Genomic DNA, 21489 nt, shown 5'->3' on the forward strand with positions numbered 1-21489 from the left:
CAATTCTTTTGGCCCGAACATGACCCGAGTCATTCGGGCCATGTTCGGGCCATGTTAAATGTTAAATTGATTCAGCATGTCCAGTCAAACAAAATAGTACAAAATAAGATTTGTCTGTTTTGTTTCTATCGCTCAAAAAAACTTTACAAGCTTCCCGTGGACACGCTTCAGTTTAAAACCGGGACCAGTTTACTAGCAAATATTTCCACCCTAAGTATATTTTATTTATAACTATGTTTTCATACCGTAGAGTCGTCTAATCTCGACATACGTCTTGCAATCTCGACACCGGATCTGTAAAATAATCAAAACAAACCTTGAATGAAATTCTTGGTATCATTCTTATCGAACAAGTTCATCCATCAAACTAGAAGTTCAGTAAACATTGCAATCCTTTCAATTAAAAAAACAGCCAAATTATAAGCAGTTTTACACAACACACGAAACGCATGCAAACTTCCTCGTAACTTTCTCGTGTCCATCATTAAAATTTTACAGCTTTATTACGCTTCAAGTCACGTGATAAAAATAATTCGCGCGCTTAGCCTGGTTTCCCCTTCCTTATATTTAAAAACACACGCTCTAGGCGCTAACAGGCCGCACGCCGTGATTGCCAGTATGGCGGTCACATTAAATTCAAAAGGAAACCGGGTTCTTTTTATTATTTTCGGTTCACGGTAAAAATGTCTACTAAAAAATTCCTCGCGTGCAAAATGTTGTGTTGTTGTGATTTGGACATCTTCGTTGAAAGTATGCTAATTAGTTTTTAGCGATTACTACATCGTTAAAGTTTTCTTTTCAAATATAAGTAATAACACTTCACATTTCTCATATTATATTAACAATCTGTGACGTGATATATATAGAGAGAGTACATTTTAGTGATTGATTGATAACTTTGGTATGTATTTGTTTATGTTTGATTTTTTATTTCGAAGACCAGCCTACAGCTATGTCGAGATTGCAAGACGTATGTCGAGATTAGACGACTCTACGGTACCAAATAAGACAATTTAATATTTATATGAATTTACAGCATTCATATTTTTAATATAATTAAGAGAAACCAAGTTTTTCTCAAAGAAAATATTAAAATAATTCAGTCCTGAAATTACACGCCTGTTTAAATCATGTTTTCAAAAATTGGCCCGAGTGTGGCCCGTGCGTGGCCCGCATGTGGCCCGAACACGGCCCGAATTCTCGGGCCAGCTCGGGCCATACTCGGGCTTTACGCGAATTTCAATAAAAGTTTTGGCCCGAGAATTCTCGGGCCATGTCGAGGGTCGTACACCGCTTAGGAGTCTCGCTATCTTCACGGTACTCCATTGCAGAGGCCGGTAAAAATGGTATGTAAAATGCGCACTTTAGTACTGTGAAAGGTTAGAGGAATGTAAACATTGTGAATTTCTTTCTCTCCTTTAAAGATAATTATTTAGATATTTGAACATGATATCAATGATAATTTTATAAGTCTCTCCTGAAAATTTCACAAAAATTCAACAAGAGGAAAAGAAGTTATGATTAAAAGGAGTTCTTTACATACAGTTTTTCTTATGTTTCCTTATGAGAACCAGATGTTTACCTACCGTTTTTTTATGGAGGAGAGTGAATTTTTTGTGGTCGCTAAAATCAAAACAATGGAAAATTGGATTGACGCGTGCGCAGTCGACACTCCTAAACGGTGTACGTATTGATGCAAAAAAGTGAAACATAGAAAAGTTTCATTTTTCATTGCATTAGGACGAGCGACCCTCGACATGGCCTGAGAATTCTCGGGCCTCTTCAGGCACGACCCTCGACATGGACCGAGAATTCTCGGGCCAAAACTTTTATTGGAATGCGCATAAAGCCCGAGGATGGCCCGAGGATGGCCCAAGTTTTCGGGCTGCCAGCGGGCCTCACGCGGGCCACAAGCGGGCTAACTTTTGAAATCATGATTTAAACCAGACGGTGTCAATCAAACAACTTCGAACAAAAATCGCAATCGAACCAATCGAACGTAATCGAACGCGATCGAATAATTGCGATTTGATTGTGGAACGTAATCAAATCTCAATCGAACGGCCGATTCCTGGGTAATATTCGATTGCGTTCGAGTAAGGTTAGATTGGTTCGATTGATTGTTGACTATGTTCGATTGGTTCGATTGATTGTCAATTACATTGGATTAATCTTCAATTTCGTTCGATTACAATTATGTACGATGAGTTTGATTTAGCGCTTAAGTACCATACTAAAGCGAATAAAATCTAATATACATGTACCTTGTTTAAGGTACATCCGTCAATTGCTCTGACGACCATCAAAAAATTGTTTTGCTCGCGTTGCCACCCGCCCCTGAGTTTTACTGGCATGATTAAAAAAACCCGGGAATGTTTTGACCGCCCGTCCGCCCGCATGTATTTTTAACATCCGTTGCGACGCGAACAGAGCATTTTTTCGATGACCGCCTAATACACGACCCTCGACATGGCACGAGAATTCTCGGGCCAAAACTTTTATTGGATTGCGCATAAAGCCCGAGGATGGCGGGCGGGCCTCAGCTAACTTTTGAAATCATGATTTAAACCCGCGTGTAATTTCAGGACTGCATTTTTGGCATTTTCTCGAGATTTCATCATTAGTTTTTTCAGATTTTTTGCACAAAGATGCGTATTAGCAATGCCCAAAACATGGCAGAGTCAGATTTTTGAGAAAAATTCTTTTCCGGCCGAAAATGCCGGAAATATGCCGGAAATCGCTGTTTTTCTGGATTTTCATTAGACTTTTTCCTTACAATAATTGGTTGTTTTTTCATTCAAAAACATTATTAATAGCAATGCCCACCATCAAGCATGTTTAAATTTTCAATAAAATCGATTTTTGAAGCTGGAGCTATTTAAAAATCGCCGGAACAACCTATTTTTGCCGGAAAGACAGTATTTCTTGAATTTCTCGAGCTGTACTATATATTTTTTTATGAAATTTTGCACACTGATGCAATATGACAATACCTAAAATGTGACGGAGCCCGATTTTTTTCCGGCCGAAAGTGCTGGAAATATGCCGGAAAAACCAGTTTTTTTACATTTTCTCAAATTTTCATCAAAAGTTTTTTCTGATTTTTTGCAGAAAGATGCGTATTGGCAATGCTCAAAACATGGCTGAGTTCGATTTTTAAGAAATCTTTTTTTTCGGTTGAAAATGCCGGAAATCGCCGTTTTTGCAGATTTTCATTAGATTTTTTCCCTGTATTTCTATATTTCTCACAAAAACATTATTGATAACAATGCTCACCATAAAGCATGATTCAATTGTCAATAAAACTGATTTTTGCGACCTCTTTCTACATCTTTTAAAAAAGCCGATTTTCGTTTAATGTAGACTTGACTTTAAGGTTGTTTTTTAAAATTGAAGATTGTGATCAATTCCGGCTGTGGAATTTTCTAAAAATCACCATGGGAATTCAGTTTTTCGTGTTCTTTCCAATGGTATAGACGATAGAGTGGCCTTTTTCCTAGTTTGGGTACTTCCTAAATAGGAAGTATCAAACAATAGAAATTTTGAATTCTTACTTGAACAAGGTATTATACGCCTTGTTTGGTTTTTTGCGCAAACCCCTGTAACTATCAGATGAGATGGAGTTTTTATAAGATACTTTAATAATTGGTCATTTGAAGTAATAAAAATGACGCGTTCTTTAGAAAAAGTAATAAAATTGTTTTATTACTGGTTAACGACCAATCAAATCAAATAAGAGCTTGTAAAAACTCCATCTCGTCCCGTAACTATGGGCGAGCACCTCGTTGCTAAGATGTTGACTTGAAATAAAAAATGAAGCGACTGAAAACGAAAGTAAAATCGGCCCAGACTCAAAATCCCATATATAGATAATCTTGATCCTCATCAGTCCTCATAGGAGTTCAAGTCTAGACTGTCTGGCGGCTAAACCAAACTAAGGCACCTAAGAAATCAAAATTTGTCTCTTAAATTGTTTTTTACCACAACCACCTTTTCAAACTTTTACCACTTATTGGTGAACCTTCTCCCTCTGAGATAAAATAATTTTTCCAAATCCAATTAATAAGAATAAATTTGTTTAAGCCTTTTATTTAGCCTTTAAAAGGCGGACACAGCCTTTCTTTTGCCTTGATAGTGAAGTGATAAAAATTCAGATGGTTGGTTAGTCAGACAGGCCACCAACGTTTTTACTTTATCACTTATTCTTTTTAATTTATCACTCATTGTCAAACAAAATCTTGGCATCTTGGGTGTTGTTTATTCTTCGACCAGTTTTGTATCGTCAGCAAACAGGAACATTTCTGCTTTCCTAGCCTGGTAAATCATTGATGTACAAAAAAAAAAGTAGTGGGCCAATTACACTTCCTTATGGAACTCCACTCATAACTTTAATCTTCTTGACAATGTGCCGCTTACCTTTACATATTGACAACAATGAGAAAGGGATGTATGTATCCAGTTGAGCTCCAAATCTCTGATGCCATAAGCATTCAGCTTTTTCAGCAGTCTGCAATGTGGTACAGTGTCAAAGGCCTTCATAAAGTAATAAATCATATCAACCACTTTATTATTTGAGATGTAATCAGCATATTAATCAAGATATTTAAGTAATTATGTTACTGTGGATCTCTTTGGAATGAACCCATGATAGCTACTCATCTACCAGGTGTTTTATGATTTGGTCCCTTAGGGATCTTTTCATTAGCCTGCAAGCGATGGATGTAAAGCTGATTGGTCTGTAATTTTCAGCTAGATTTTTGCTCCTTTTTTTGTATATTAGTGACACAATGTGCAACCTTCCATCCGTCTCTGGCAGAGAGTACCGTGAGTGGTCCTAAATCGGACAGCTCAGTCTAAATCCGATGGGTTCTTTCAAAGATACAAACTAAAATAAAAACAAACCTTTTGCTGTAACGCAATGAATATACCAAAGTGTCAACTAAACTGAGAGATTTGATACACTGAACCATTTGAACCTAATAACAACAATTGCTTCTTACAAAACATAATTTTTTATTACAAAATTATTAACGTTTTAAACACGAGAAACAGATTCAGAATAATAGAGATAATTATTTTTACAACTCACACTTTTTTGATCACATTAATTGACATCTTGACATTCTATAGTCATCTAGTTAGATGTTTTGTTTCGAGAGTTCTTGGAATAGTTTATTATTGTTCAACTTGGAGAGGGAATGTTTGTAAAAATAGAATTTTTTTTTATAGCAGTTATTTGGGGGGTCAGATTTAGGCAAGGCTGTCGGATTTAGTACCACTCACGGTACTTTCATCAAATGATTCAGTCATAATCATATATAGAAGTTAATTAGCGGCCCCCCGGCTATTAGGCACCCGAGAGTAGCTAGCTCCTTCAACATTTTTGGATGAATTTTGTCCGGGCCAATTGACTTATTTGGGTTGAGACTGCAATTCAAGATAACCCTGGTTGTGTTTTAGTAATTGACCGGAAATGATGTCAAAACGCAACTTCTACGTCAATATTTTCGACTATCGTTTTTCAAGAGCTTTCGATTGATATAAGTGGTTTCAAGCTTTATCAACTTTGAAATTTCGTCAAATTTTTGGGGTCAAGGGGTTTTGTCTGTGATGTCAGTTTTTGAGTCCTAAGAAATTTTGCTAAGTCGTAAATAGAAACCCCCCCCCTCGCAACAAAACTCTTTAAATAATTCATTCATTGAAATGGTCCAGGTTTGGTTGCGTCTTATAAAAGATTCCTAAAAGGTTCCGTTGCCATTTTTTATGTTTTCTTAATTACATTAGCCTTCAGGTGGGTCCATTAACATGTAGCTTGTTTTGAATTTTCTCTTTCAGTTTGATCATGGGACCTTAAAGAGATTTTTAACTAGATAAAAAATGAAGGTTACACTTGCTTCGTTGGCGAAGCATAATTATTGGTATGAAAAGGAACCAAATTCTACCATTGATGTGATTTGTTTACTATGGAATGGGATGTTCATAAAATTGTCAAATATAAGAGCAGATTTACCATTAGAAAAAATCAAGGAAGATCTATGGTCACAAAGAGGTAAACATTCTAAGGAACCAAAGGAAAACTATGTGTTTGTTGTTGTAAGCAATAACCATGGAACAGAGGAGCTTGTTGATGAAAAGCTCTCACTGTTCGATGTCAAACCAGTGAAACCATACTTAAAAGTAACACGCAAACAAGGCAATGAAGAAATCAAAAAGATCAAATCAAAGATTAGCATGCTTATTGGACATAATATTTCTGCTTGTAATCAAGAAGAAGTGAAAGAAGCACAAAAGAATCTTTCAGACATGTGTAACAGAATTTCCATTGAACGTGGAAAGTCAAGTTGGTATAGAAGAGCAATATATACATACCCACCAGATTTTGAAGAGGACAGTAAGCTGCCAAGATTTTTAGAAGAAAAATTTCCAAACAAACGCATACACATTTCTGTTTCTGTTCTAAAGAACTCGTCAAATGTCTTTGATGTTGAGTATTCAATTAAACCACTTGAGTTGATCGAAAAAGCATTGCGAAAACGAGCACAGACATTGAGAGTAGACTATAAAGATGATCCTGATCAATACATGTTGAAAGTTCTTGGATCTGAAAGTTATTTTCTTGGCAATATTGTCTTTGAAAACGATCAAGAGTGCTATAAAGAAATTCCTTTAATACAGTACAAGGTAAGAATGTTTCGAAGAATCTGTCATCTACTGCAGATTTTTTTTAGTTGTTTCAGAATAATGTTAAATCAGGACAATTTGCAAAAGCTATCGCGATTCCAGATCACCAAAAAGCCTTTACCCCAGGCCTATGTACTTTAAAAATCACCCTTCATTCTTTACGGAAACTCATCTCATAGTGTGAGAAAATTCACAAATTTACTATCATTATATACCTATATCACATATCACTAGATACCACTTTTATCACAGAAAGAACTTTTCAATTTTTCTATATTCGTTGCAGATTTTGAATCTCTTATTTTACATTTTGCTTTAGTATATCAGAGAAGCTTTGTATTGGGATAGAAGACCAAGTCTTATTGTGATGAAAAGAGAAGATATGGATATATGTAAACTTTCATCCACAAATCAGGATTATCCTCCAGCACTGTTACCCAAAAACCGACAAAGCAAAAGAAATAAATTTATCAATTTGTGGGACCTTAGTCCGAAGACAATGTTTAAAGTTAAAATCAAATCTGCTCTTGACTTGAATAGTGGAAAGTTATGGGTATGTAATATACATAAAAGCAGACATCTAACGGACGTTGACCAGCAGTATTTACCCGTCGTTTTGTAGTATCTACCAGTTATTCCAAAGTTTTCTTTTTTACTTTGTATGGTTTAAAATTTGAAGGTCATATGCTTATATGTTTTAATTATTTCTTTAGTTCTTCATAATTGCCAAATTATAATTATAGGAACTTCTTTAAACCAATATTTAAACTTGAAAGGCTACCAGTTATAACCAATTCAAAACTTTTTCATCCCAACACATTTGTTATATTTATCCACACTCAAGAAAATATATTTGCAATTATTTATATCTAAGATGATTTTTATGTTTCAAATATTTTAGGAAAAAGTGCAGTGTGGTATATTCCATGGTGGTGATGAAGTCTGCGAGACGAGATCCACTAGTCGAATACAAGGAAGCTCTCCTGTCTGGAATGAATTTTTAAATTTTGACCTCCCAGTTTGTGATATTCCCAGAATGGCAAGGCTTTGTTTTTGTATTGTTGGATATGAAAATAAAAAAAAGGTAGGTATATAGATTTCTATACCCTATTTGATAACTGTAAGTAGAATGAAGAATCAAAAAGGCTAAAACTTAATGTAATAATATAAATGAACCGCCATCAAAGCATTCATTACAAGCATAAATATGGTTGTTTCTATTTTGTATTTTATCAACAATTAAGGAGGTCCCCCCAGCGGACCCTCAATTCACACAATCACGCAATTTTTTTTTTTGAAATTCATTCATTCTTTCCTAAAGCAAATAAAAGAATATATTGGCTAACAACATGTTTTGCGTACCGTAATGTACATAGCAAAAAAACGGGTGCTCTATTATGAGAACAAGAATTTTCTTTCGGTAAACGATTCCCTATATTGATTCAAGTTATGAAAAAGAAAGAGTACAGAAGGTGAATGCACGTGACCTACACTTTCTTTTGATCTTTAACCTAATTTAAATTGAAGAGAGAATAATTAATTGTATAATCTTACATAAATGATGTTTTTAAAAATAATTGAGTTTCAGTGACTGAAATTTTGTAAATTGCCTAAATATTTTATCATGATTAGCATAATTACGCATGAATTAACATATTTTATGCACGGATCGCGAATCATGCATCGTAAATCGTTAGATCGTGCATCTTAAATTACACCAACCCCCCAGATTCACACATTCACGCAATCAAAAAATGTATTTTTACGTTCACGCAAGTTTTCTCAATTCGCGCATTCACGCATTTTTTTTCAATTTTTTTAGTATTCACGCAACCGAAAATGCCCATTCATGCATTCACGCAAACCGCTGGGAGGGGCCCCATTAATTTTTTCTACTTTAAGTGCAATGATGTAGCTCATACGGGTGAATTGTAGAAAAATCATACAATGTCCCATCTGCAACAAAAGCTCCATTTATGCTTCAAGCCAAGATCTGGGAGCTAGATACCCATTTTTGTTTTGTTGTGACATACTAAATGCTTTCTTCCGTTAAAGACATTTATTGCCTTTAAATAATATTCTGAATTTTTTAACTGGTTAAAACTAATACAAAAAAATTTGTCCCGTCCGCAACGGCAAAAAAGTCTTCATTTCTCATTTTTTGAAACAACTTTAATGTTCTAACTTTATCAGGCCAATAAACTATAGGGAACTACATGCTGTTTGCAGCAGTATCATTTTCTTGACTTTACATGTAATAGCTAGCTATGAGTGAAAAACTTTTTGTCCTGTCCGCAACAAAGTGTCCTGTCAGCAACATTTTTCTCAAGATTGGGGCTGTAACAAAAAAAATCTATAACAATCCAAGGATGGCTATTTAGTAAAGTTCACAAAAATGTAAAGTACTTAGAAATTGCATTTGCCAAAGTTGAGTTATGGGTCCTCAAAAAGTGCCTGTTGCAGATGGGACATAGTATGATTTTTCTGCAATTCACCCATACGTGTAGTTTGTACCCCAAAATTGTTTATTATTTCAGGGTCAGGCTGTTCCTCTTGCTTGGGTTAATATGCCGCTATTCAATTACAAAGGTTTTTTGCATACTGGTTCTTTTCGTATTTACTGCTGGCAACATAGCAAGAAAAGCAACCGGACTGCTGCGAATCTCACCTTCAATCCATTGGGCACTGTCATGAATTCTAATGAGTCTGGACCATGTCTTGCATTTGAGTTGACAGAGCATGATGGCAAGCGTCCTGTAGTTTACCCATCAGAAGAAGATGTTTATGAGAAAGCAGCTAATGACATTACGAAAGGTTTGAAAACAAAGATCATATTTTCAAATTTAGCTTTTAAAGGGATCACCTCAATTTAACCATCTTATAATTGCCTATTAAAAAATTTAGTAATATTGTTAACAATAAATAATGAAAAATAAAAATCTTCTCTTTTCTGTGTTTTAATAATGAAATTTATATTTACTTTAGCATAACCTTTGATTGACTGAGCCAAATTTAAAGTTTCTTATGTATAAAAAAATCTATCTATCTACAATTTCTATACTTTATTTGACTAGCCACCCTAGTTGTTACAATTATATTTAACAATGTAACAATTACACTTTTCTTCACAAACATACCAGGTACTCAAGAATCAGATGGTGAAAACATTTTACTGGTCAAAGGCGGTAAACAACACAAAGAACAAATTGAAGATATCATTAAGAGGGACTCGTTAGCGCCCATGTTTGAACAAGATAAAGAACTGTTATGGAGATTGAGGTAACATTGGATTCGTTTAGTGATAGGTTATTCCAGTAATTACCTCCGTGTTGAGGAGGTCATGTATGGACACATCAAACCCCTTGGACCCTAGATTTTCTAGGTTTATTCAGGGCACCCCCTGGACGAAAAATTATTATGACTCTTCTCTAAAAGAGTGGTTTTTTTTTGTGGAGAAGTCTTAACCTTGCCTAGAAAAAGAAGTAGATACTGGTAGATAAAAGAGTTTTTGCTTAACAAAACAAAATTTTTTAGTCCATTTTTTAAGACAAGAAATATAAATTTCATCAACTACACTTTTCACTTCTCCACAAGCATTAGGCGGGGAAATGAAATCTTCTAAGCATGAGAAGGGGGGTTCCGGAATACTCAAATCTTAACCTCAAAACCTGTCAGTATACTGAAACCTTAAAAAGGAAATAGAAAGATAAGCTATTGCACTCTTCTGATTTCGAATTGGCAGGAAGTTACATAATCACAAATTTCTTTCTTGTCATGATAACTGAGACTATTGTATGAGTATCATTGAAATTATTTATTTATTTCCACAGGGCTGAATGTTGCTTGGAATACCCAGAATCTCTACCCAAACTTTTGCAATGTGTCAAATGGAATAACAAGGAGCAAGTTGCACAGGTTGAAATAAGTCCAAATATATAATTCTAAATCTGATTACTGGTTGATTTGTTTAAATAAGCAAATTGAAACATTTGATCACCTTATGGTAGTTTCTGTGGGTATTGATTACTGGTTGATTTGTTTAAATAAGCAAATTGAAACATTTGATCACCTTATGGTAGTTTCTGTGGGTATTGGTGCATTGTAACAATAGTTGTAAAAAAACCATCCCCCCAGAGATAAGGGAGGGATCTAGGAGAAAAGACAGGCCATATCTTAGAAAGGCAGGGCAGCGTCCATTGGTGGCACAAAGGGCACTTTTTCTTGTGTTTTTCCGCTAAAAAGGCTGTTTTTACCAAAATTTTAGTGATTTCAGGAGGGGCAGCGTCCGGTCATCGGACGCTAAAAGGGCATAAAAAATGGCCTGAAAGATGCTCTTTTCCCATCACAAAAAAAGGTTTACAAAAACAATTAAATCTATAAAAAGGTCACAAAAACAACAAAGTTTAAAGTCGACATTTTAGCCCTCTATAAACCAATTTTCGATTTTTTGGACATACCTATCACCTCCTACACTCAGAATAAGTGGACAGATCTCAAACCATTATTAAAACCAACATAAAAATCAGAATAAATAATAAATAATAAACCAATCAGAAAGCTTGATTCAGTACCCCTGTTCTGCGACACACGAGGAAAAAGATGTAATCCAGCCGAATTTCATGAAAAATAGGGTCAACCTAGAAAAAAAATTTATAAAAGGTTATGGACAAAAGAGTGACAGGTGGTGGTTAATACCGAAAATGAGTTTTTAACGATTTTCGAAATCTTCCTTAATTAATTTTCTACCTGTCATTCTTTTGTCCATAACTTTTTTCCCATTGGTGAAAAAATTGACTCTACCCTACATTCGAAAGCTGATAAATATTATCTTTCCAACGGTATATAAAAACCTTTTTATGAAACTTTTTTCCAGGTTGACTTAAAATTCTACTGGACTAATGTGTTAACTAAATTCTTTCAGATCCATTTCTTGTTACAAAGCTGGAATTGCAGAACACTTGAAGTTGAAATAGCTCTGGAGTTATTGGACTACAAGTTTCCAGATTTAAAAGTTCGTCAGCGTGCTGTAGAAGTACTGAATAACATCAGGTAGGAATGATCATTTCAAAATTGCATGAATTTGAACAATGAATCCCTGGTATGTCGTGTCGCAGACTTAAGACCACTCTGTGGTAAAGGTTTTAGTGCTGAATAGATAAAATTTGTTTTATCAAAGATTTATTATACACTGGATAAACGACTCATAAAACGATGGAGAGCGATCATTGTATTTTCATTGTTTCAGAAAACAATTGATGTTCAAGCTTTGTCCGCAAAGGACAACTGTCATGGCGGCTCGAAGATGTCTGATTTAAAAAAAATGTTTATCAGTCTTATTTTAAAATAGTTCTCTAGCTCTTTCTTTTTGTACATTTGCAGAAAAAAAGTTTGAAAGTAAGGTTAGCATACCAAGCTGGATACATTTGTGAAATCTGGTGTGAGAAAATCATCATTAGACAAGAAATTCAGACAAAATGCTTATAGTGACACGAAATTTTCAATTGGAAATATCTTTCCAAGACTGTCCCCAGAAGAGCTGAAATTAACATACATAAGACTTGAGTATCTTGGCTCCACTGTGGTATGAAAATCCTTTGGAGGCACGTGGTGGCAAGGTGTTTTTTTTGAGGTTGAAGTTTGAAAATTTCCGGTGTCAACCTTCAATTTCTTATACACAACACGTCTTTTGCATCTTTCTCACAGCTTGAAACGTCATAACGACTTATAATTATCAATTAAGTGGAAGAATCTGACTCTCACAGGAAAAGTTTAAGTCTCTTTTGGGAATTGGATGAGTGGTTTTCGATAAGAAATGCAATAAAAATGCTTCGAAAAAACATTTAATGAGGGAAAGCGAGTGAACAATAATATCATTACTGCGGGCATAGCTAGTACACGAGAAATCGGCAAAAATCAGGTACTTTTTTATCCAGTGTATAATAAATCCTTGGTTTTATCTTTCTCTCTTTCTGACCAATCTTGCTTCACATTTGTGCTGATTCAATGTGAAAAAGCTTGTAAATTCAAATTGATGAGTAAGCAAAGGATATCAAACAAAACCTTTAATTGTATAAGACAGAGAGAATAAGGTGCGATTTTAACCAGATTTAACCAGTCAACCTGGTAGTTGACTTTATGACTTTTCCCACTTTTTATATTTCAAGTGACAACCAACTGGAAATGTACTTGCTTCATCTGGTACAGGTTAGCGTGCTTCTCCTGGTATTTCATTGGATTTAATTTCCCCATGTTCTGTTGTCTGTCCTTATTTGCTGTTTCGTACAATTAAACCAACCAGATAAGACCTTCTAATTTTAAACAAAAAAATACGACTTACACACAAAGAAGATATGATTAAAATGGAATTTCATTAGGAAAATAGCTTGTTACTTGTGCTTTGTTGCCGAAATGTTTTGATGTCAGTGTTGTTATACTATTACAGTGGCCATTACTTTTTTCCAAAAATTTGAAAATTGGCTCTTAGACCTCTTATTTTTATTAACCTGTTGATGTTGGTGTTCTAATCACACCGAATACAGTTCCTGATTATAAGCAATAATATCGTTTTATTTTCAGGCTTTAAAGTACGAATCTTACCTTGACTCGCCTCTAGCGAGATACTTATTGAAAAGAGCACTCAACAATCGACGAATTGGACACTACCTGTTCTGGCATCTCAAGTAAGATTTCTAAAGAGCAACAACTTATCACTCTCTTTGCAATATTTTTGGACAATGTGGAATTTTTGTGGATAAAAAGCTTTGTGGATAAATATCTGAATGAAAACTGAAATTCTTTTATACACTTTGATGTGGAGAAATTGATCTTATCAACCAAATTTTATGAATGAATTAATTATAATTAGCTTTGATTGATATTATTTTGGGTATAGTGAATGTACTCTCTAATTCGACGTTCTTCTATTCGATATTATTATTATTATCATTATCGATTTATTTTCAGTTGGTAACAACGATAGGACCTAGTGTCCTAAATAGTTACAGCCAACTTTGATAAAAATGCTCCATTTTTCGATAATATTCGAAGCTATCGTCAACAAGAAACTCTTAAACGACCCTCTACTATTCGATATGCTCCCTTATTCGATATGCTTTAATTCCGGAATTAGAGAACTTCAACTGTTCTTCTAGTTTTTAAATCTTTTATTTTCACCTTCGTCAATAGGGCGGATGTTGGGAATACTGAACATTCACTTCAGTTTGGTTTATTGTTGGAACTGTATTGCTTTGGTGCGGTTGAGCATATTGATTCTTTGTATAAGCAGGTAAGTAATAAGATCCTTTTAAGAAAAATAAAATTTTGATCCCATCGATATACGTGTCACTCTACGCAGTTTTTTACAGAACAGGTTATATAAAAGAACACCAGGCCTCTTTGGCCAAAATATTAACAACAAGTTAAGAACATTTTAAGCTTTGTGGACTAGAAGATTGCACAAAAAAATACTCTCTAAATGATGAATATCCTTAGAACATTTTTAGAAGAACTTTTTTAGAACGCATTTTTCTTTATAGAACAGGTTATATATAAGAACATCAGGTCTCTTTGGCCAAAATATTAACAACAAGCTAAGAACATTTTAAGCTTTGTGGACTAGAAGATTGCTCAAAAATACTCTCTAAATGATGAAGAATATCTCTAGAACATTTTTTTTGGCTCAAAACTCTGAGAGTTAAGAACATTTGAAGGCTTCAAAAATTTTGGATGTTCTTATAAAAATGGCAAAAGCGTATACCCCCTTCTTCTTGGGGTTTATTTTTTCATTTTGAAATGAGATCAAACTATTAGGAGCTTGAATTCGTTTTTGTAAGAAGGAAAGTTTTTTTGTGTCTCCTCGTAAAGCTCAACTCTCATTTTGTCCTTTTCAGGTGGAGTTGATGAAAAAATTGAAAACGGTATCGAGTATTTTGATTGATATCAAGGAGGATGTAAGTATGAATATTAAAACCTGAAAAGATTCAAATCTGTATTCAGATTTTTTGCATCTTTCTTAGATGAAAAATTACAGCATTTTGATTTTGGTCATTTTAACTGTTTTTTGGTCATTTTATACCTACTTCAAAGGGCTGTAACTTTTTATCCAATAAAGATATAAAAAATGTGAACACAGATTTGAGATCAGCAAGGTTTAGATATTCTTAAGAATTGCATGTCATGATTATGAAAAAGGAAGAATCTTCATGCTTAAAAAATCATAGATCCATGTAATTTTTTAGTCGTGGTCAAGTAGATGACGCCTTACTTGAACTGAAATTTGTCACTTTTTGTATTTCCAGAAAGATAAAATTGATCGAATGAAAGATTGCTTTAAAGGATTTTCACGGTTCTTCCAAGATCTTGTATCTCCACTCGACCCAAGATACAGGTTAAAACAGCTGAGGTGAGTGTTTTTTAAGTTTTGTTTACGTTTTTTTCAAATATTCACAGTGCAATCTTTTGTTGATTGGCACACATCGTTACAAAAAATTTTATCTGGCACCCATCGTTACAAAAAATTTTATCTGGCACCAAGATGCATAAATTTTCATCCGACACGCTATTGCTCTGAAAATTGGAAAAGTTCTCCATGATTACCAGAGAGTTTACAATGTTTTGACTGCAAAGTGTCGAATAAGAATTGGAATGAATTGTCTGCGTTTTTAATGGAGCTGTGGAATGTTTTTGCTTAAGTGTTTTAAAGGTCATGCGAAGTCTTCCTTTGGATGATATGATATCATAAAAAAACTGGATTTTACGCAGTTTAGTTTCTTTATATCCTACTTGAAAAATAATCCTTACAAAGATCACAAACTGTTTGACCTCCATTTTGTCAAGAAGGAAAAGTTGCTAAGAAAAGGTCAGACTATATTTCTTATGAAAGGCTTAACCTCTTTCCGAATTTAAAGGTCAGTTTTAGCCTGAAACTGTTTCTGCCGGCTGTTATCTTCACGAGACTTCATTCTCAACTGCAATATAAATACTTCAGTTTAACAATTAGTATTTGCTGTAATAGTAGGGGGAGATTCGTTCGTTTTTTTTTTTGAGATCGCTCGATTTTTTAGCCAAAGCACTTGCTATACATTTTTGGAAAGCTAGGGCGTAGGGGAATCGTAATAACTTGGATGCCAATTTTATTTTGGACACTTTGGTGTGATTTTTGGACAAATATGACGGTCTCAGGCAAAAATCATAGGGTCAAAAAGTATATAAGTTTTGACGGTCCTGCACGTCTTTTGTTTCCAGGGTTGAAAAATGCAACATGATGTCGAGCAAAAAGAAGCCATTTTGGTTGGTCTTTGAAAACTTTGATGATAAAGCAGACGATATCTTCATCATTTTCAAGAGTGGCGATGGTAAGTTTGAGTCTGCTCTTACAATTAATTATGTTGTGACCTGAAAAAAAGGGGAACAGAAAATTGAAATAAACAAAAATGATGTTTAGTGACGTTGTGGTATGCCAAAAAAACTTAAAATCCTTTTAGTACCACGGGGTACTAAAATACCAAAAAGGTAGTATCTAGATTAAAATTGGAGACGTTTTTAGTGCATTGATACTAATCTTAATCAGAATTTTTCGTGAATTTTCAAAGTTCAGTTATTTTTGCATTCAGTGAAATGTTTTTAATTTTTGTTCAATAGACCTTTTCATAAATTACGTCACGAACATCACTTGCCTTATTTAAAATTATTGTCTTGGTGATTATTATAACTACTTTATTCATAAAAAAAATCATTTAATGTCTCAAGAGACATAATCACCATGGTAGTTGTTTGAATACGAGGCAAGTGATGTTCGTGACGTAATTTATGAAAAGGTCTATGCACACAGCATTGTTTAAAAGTGTCAATTTTTGCAAAAATGAATATTATGTTGCAAAAATCGACACTTTTGAGAAAATTGGTCTCCAGAAGAAAAATTTGTCCTGTGAAGTCCAAAATTGGGTGGTTTCTGTGTCAAAATGCCCCAAAAGATTTTAGCACATTGGTACCAAAATTTCACTTCTCTAAAATTAGGTGGTGGTAACAAATTCGCGAAAACCCTTCTAGTACTCATATATGTCTGAGAATTTAGTACCGACCCCACTCCCCTTTTCAATATACAAATTCTTTGTTTAATTTAAATAAAATCTGCTTCCGAAGGTGGTTTATTTAGAATTTGAAAAAGAAATCTTAAGTAATTTTGTCTGACATTTTCCTTTGAAAAACAATCTTTCTCTAATTCGAAGAAAATTTTTGTTCCTTGAAGATCAAATTAGAGAGATGCGACTGTATCAATATTATGCAGGGAAGAAAGTATGATATAATTCAGAATCTTGTTTTGTTTTTAGATTTACGTCAAGACATGTTAACCTTACTTTCATTACAACTCATGGACAGTGTATGGAAATCAGCTGGACTTGACTACGGAATCATCCCTTACCGATGTTTATCGACCGGACCAAGTATCGGTCTCATCCAAGTTGTCACCAATTCCAAAACTATTGCTAGGTTTCTTCCTTTTGCTTGTGTTTGAATATTAGAGTCGATTGTGACCTTTCTCGATCACACTTGAAAAATCTCCCCTTTCTTTCATGTTTATCTGAAAAATGTTGTTACTTACCTACTAACACACCATAGACCACTCAGACATAGCTTAATAACCAAAATTGTATGTTTCAGGCTCCCACATTTCTCAGGGGCGCGTAGGCTAAGTTTTATATCGGGGCTAAAATTTAGGAAATAAATGGTACTTTTGATAATTACTAACCTTTCTATCTTATTTTATTTTTTTTACTAAAGTATCCAATCCAAGAGTGGCGTGATCAGGGGAGCTTTATCAGCATCTGTCTTGTACAATTGGCTTGAAGCAAACTCTACAAAGGTCACGAATACAGATCAAGTCTCTCCACTGACAGGGGAACAGTAAGACACAATCTTTGATACCCGTTCTCAAAATATTTACAATAAAATAGAAAAGGACAGATCACGAGCAGGATTACCGTGCCGTTTTTGCTAAACTGATATATTAAATATCGACAAATAATCGATAGGAAATAGATACTCGGGAGAACTTTTACGGGTGCTGATTACCCTATCTATTTATTTCGATTGACTGTCGGCTCCATCTGTGTACCCTTACCTTCCTTTGTTTTAAATGATTTTGGGGATAAGCTCATTTTCTTTTACAAATTTCGATACAAACAAAGATTTAAGCTGACGAAATCCAATTTTTGATGAGTTTTAATTTACATCTGCTGTTTACAGTAGAGTCTCTTTAACTCGAATGTCTTCTTAACTCGAACACGTTTTCTCGTCCCTTCAGTTAGGTTAACAATTCCTTGTAAACCTTACTGCATAACTCGAATTTCCTTAACTTGAACAAATTATGAGTTCCCCGCGTGGGTTCGAGTCATTGAGTATTTAACAATGAAATCTTAATTATTTTTTCAAATCTTCAAAGGAAACTGGAACTGCTCACACGCAATTTCACACGCTCGTTAGTCGGGTACAGCGTCGGGATGTATGTGTTAGGAGTCGGCGATCGGCATAATGATAATATCATGATGAAGGAAGATACAGGACAGGTTAGCTATCACTGATAATACCTTACCGGCCCTTTTGGCGCCGGCCCCTTTTACGCTGGCCCTTCTTACGCCACAGCCTAATTTTGGGCTTACGCCAATTAGGGCCGTTAATAACGCCAAAATTTGTAAAAATGGCTACTCATTCTTCAAATTAGTAAATAATGACTAACAAATTTACATTGAAATGTCATTTTTCAGTAGCAAACTGTTAAAAATTCCATCGAAAATCACTGATTTTTAGATATATTAAATATTTCACTGAAGTTTTAAATATGGAGTAAAACAGTGGATCATTTTCGTCTTCGAATCATACCTAAAATCCTATAAATTGAAAAATAATGATGAAAAATTAACGCCGCTTTTAGTTAAAATTGCAAAATCTTGGCCCTTTCAACGCCGGCCCTTATTACGCCACAAGCCCAAAAATAACGCCAATAAGGGCCGGTGTATAATAAAGGACCGATAAGGTAGGGTTACTTAATCCCAAAGAGTCTTTTTCCATTTTTTCAATTTTTCATTTTTTGGAGTCAGGGGAAGAAATTTAGAGCCAAAACATAGCTAAAAACCTTTGAGCACGAGTTATCAGTTGTAAGTTTGATATTGCGATAATTCTTTCTCAAGTTAGCAACTATTGACAAAATTTTACAATTGTGCCTAAGAGTGGCTTAAAAAAACTGAAATTGAGCTAGTGCGCTTTAGCACGTTCAACAGTTCAACAGTTCTACATGACTGTGATTATAATAGAGTTGATGACATCAAACTTCTGATCTTTCAGCTATTCCACATTGATTTCGGTCATTTTCTTGGCAACTTTAAAACGAAGTTTGGTATTCAGCGCGAACGAGCGAAATTCGTGTTGACAAGTGACATGTGTTACGTCATTGCAAAAGACGGGGCTGACGATGCATCTAGCAGGTTCGTATGCAAATGTAAACGTAAACGGTTTCGATATTCTTGAGATTTCAGAGGGATTTCCTTGTGTGAATCCCTGGGTGATTTTTTCTTTTTCTGGATTCTGGTGAAGAGCTATAGCGCCTGAACATGGCTAAAAACCCTGGAGGAAGAGTTTCGATATTGCGCTCTTCCAGAAAGAAATTCTACATGGGGGTAGAGGATATAACAATTTTTAGTGATTTACCCCCCGGACAGAGCGACTTTTGGCCCCCTGGACAATAGGTTTTACCCCCCGGACAAGCATCTGCTGACCCCCGGACACACCAAATTACCCCCGGACAGAGCAAATTTACACCCCGGACAAGGTAAGTTTTGATGATTTTTTGCTACGCCCCGGACAATATATCCTCCACCCCCCATGTGAAAATTTTTTCTGGAAGAGCCCATTCTTAACATTTCATGTCTTTCACAGAAGTTCAAGTCTTCAAGCCAGCAAGCTCCCCCGTGCGCTTATCAATTTATTGCTTATTATTGTTTCCGTGTAAATTGAACCAACGAGTGTCTAGTCTGTGTTTCTTGACAAACGTCAAATATATTCTGCTATGCAAAAGTGACAAGACATTTCTCCTCTGAGTGTTAAGAAGTATTCTTGATTCTTCTTATTTATTTTTTTTAGGTTTAAGAGCATGTGTTTAGAAGCTTTCAGCTGTTTACGAGAACGCGGTAATCTGTTCATAACCGTATTTGCTATGCTTCTCTCGTCCGGTCTACCTGAATTACGGAGACCTACAGATATCGACTACCTTCGTGATTCGTTGGCTTTGTTGAAAGATGAGGCGGACGCCCAGAAACATTTCATAGAAATTTTCGAAGAGGCGTTAAACAAGGGTGGATGGACGACCATCCAGTTCTTGATTCATAACATCAGGCATCACAGAAACTGAAGCTAACAAAGATAGATTGGTAATTTAGTTTCTTACTACAGTTGTGTTGTCGCTTTCTAGTTTAATTTCAGCTTCAAACGCCATGGCTCACTTAACTCGAATTTGTAGTTTCACAATTACTGTCAGCGCCGAGAGATCACATGGCCTTTCCCAATTACTTTATCGGCCCTAATTTAGCGCCGGACCTTTTTGTGCCGATTTTTATTGCGCCAGAGATCATTTTTACCCCATTTTTAGCCCGACCCTAATTTAATTCCGATCCTTTACGCCGGCCCTTATTACGCAAGTGACGAAAAAATAATAACGTCAATATAAAGGACTGGTGTAAAACAAAAGGGCTGTTAACTTCACCTAATCAGACACCAATTCCTAAGAAAAATCTTTCTAAACTCTAATCAAAACAAGCAATTTTCTCCTTGTGAATTTTTTTGGAAATCTCGCATTTAAAAGATAGCAAGGGTGGGAGAGCGCAAAATTTCCAATTTCAAATGCAAATCTAGTTGACTTGGTATGATATGAATAGAGTAAATGTATATATTTGAAATCAGCATTGTTAACACATTTCTTTTAAATTTGTTTTATATTAAAAAAGTACATGTTTTGTAGATAATTTATGTATTACGGATAATAATACGTTTTTGGTAGATTTTTAAAAACACAATTTTTTGGTAATTTTACATTTACATTTAGGTAAATAGGTAATATTCAACTGCATTTAATTTTTGTTAGGCTGACTAGTTTATTAAGTTGATTACCCATATATATTTAAATCGTCTTTGAAGTGTGATGTGGGAGTCTGTGTTCGACTGCACTTTTCGGAAGCCATTCAATTTATTTACTGAGCAGAAAGAACACCCACATTTGTTTGTTTTTGTTTTTGTTTTTCAAGTTAACTTTATTTACTTACGAGGGGTTGGGTGTGTAGATACTAAAGAAAACCGCTCAGATTTCCAGAGAGTTACAGCATTTTTAGTTGGTATTCTAAAGTGGGGAGAACGTATGTCACAAAATGTTGGACCTGCTTAATAGGAGTTCTACTTTTTTTTCTGTCTAAGTTCCTTTTCCATTGTTTTGATTAAGTCATAGCACAATAACATAAATAGCTTGGAAACATGTTATTAAAATTTAGCGCTAAATTTTATAAATCATATTGTACGGTGTAAAGTATTTTTTGTATATAATAGCATGATGATGTTTTTGTCGTTTTTTCTAGTTTTGTTTTTATTAGAATGAGATAAAATATATGTTTTAGTGCTAGGGGTTTTGATTGGGATTCTTCGTTTCCCCACTTTTTTTCTCTACAGTTTGACGATTGTCTAATTACATCCCTGTTTCAATGATGTAGAGAGGAATTCGGCGTTTTTACTGATGACTTTACCCCGAATTATGGGAATGATTTCTCTCCA

The 21489-nt window shown here is 34.8% G+C and overlaps 1 protein-coding gene across 1 annotated transcript; it reads left to right on the forward strand.

Moving 5' to 3' along the window:
- The first annotated feature begins 5835 nt into the window (after window positions 1-5835).
- Window positions 5836-21356, forward strand: LOC136801540 (phosphatidylinositol 4,5-bisphosphate 3-kinase catalytic subunit beta isoform-like). Its single transcript, XM_067058180.1, has 18 exons — window positions 5836-6681; window positions 7001-7234; window positions 7583-7765; window positions 9219-9495; window positions 9822-9960; window positions 10512-10596; window positions 11603-11730; window positions 12846-12885; window positions 13258-13361; window positions 13867-13966; window positions 14571-14630; window positions 14979-15082; window positions 15925-16034; window positions 17010-17169; window positions 17461-17583; window positions 18122-18245; window positions 19021-19160; window positions 19816-21356. Exons 1-18 carry the CDS (start codon window positions 5878-5880, stop codon window positions 20081-20083), a joined length of 3183 nt encoding a protein of 1060 aa, XP_066914281.1. The 5' UTR covers window positions 5836-5877; the 3' UTR covers window positions 20084-21356.
- Window positions 21357-21489: the final 133 nt, after the last annotated feature.

The sequence above is a fragment of the Clytia hemisphaerica genome, unplaced genomic scaffold, assembly GCF_902728285.1.
Source record: "Clytia hemisphaerica strain Z4C2 unplaced genomic scaffold, Clytia hemisphaerica genome assembly, whole genome shotgun sequence".
Classification (NCBI taxonomy): Eukaryota; Metazoa; Cnidaria; class Hydrozoa; order Leptothecata; family Clytiidae; genus Clytia; species Clytia hemisphaerica.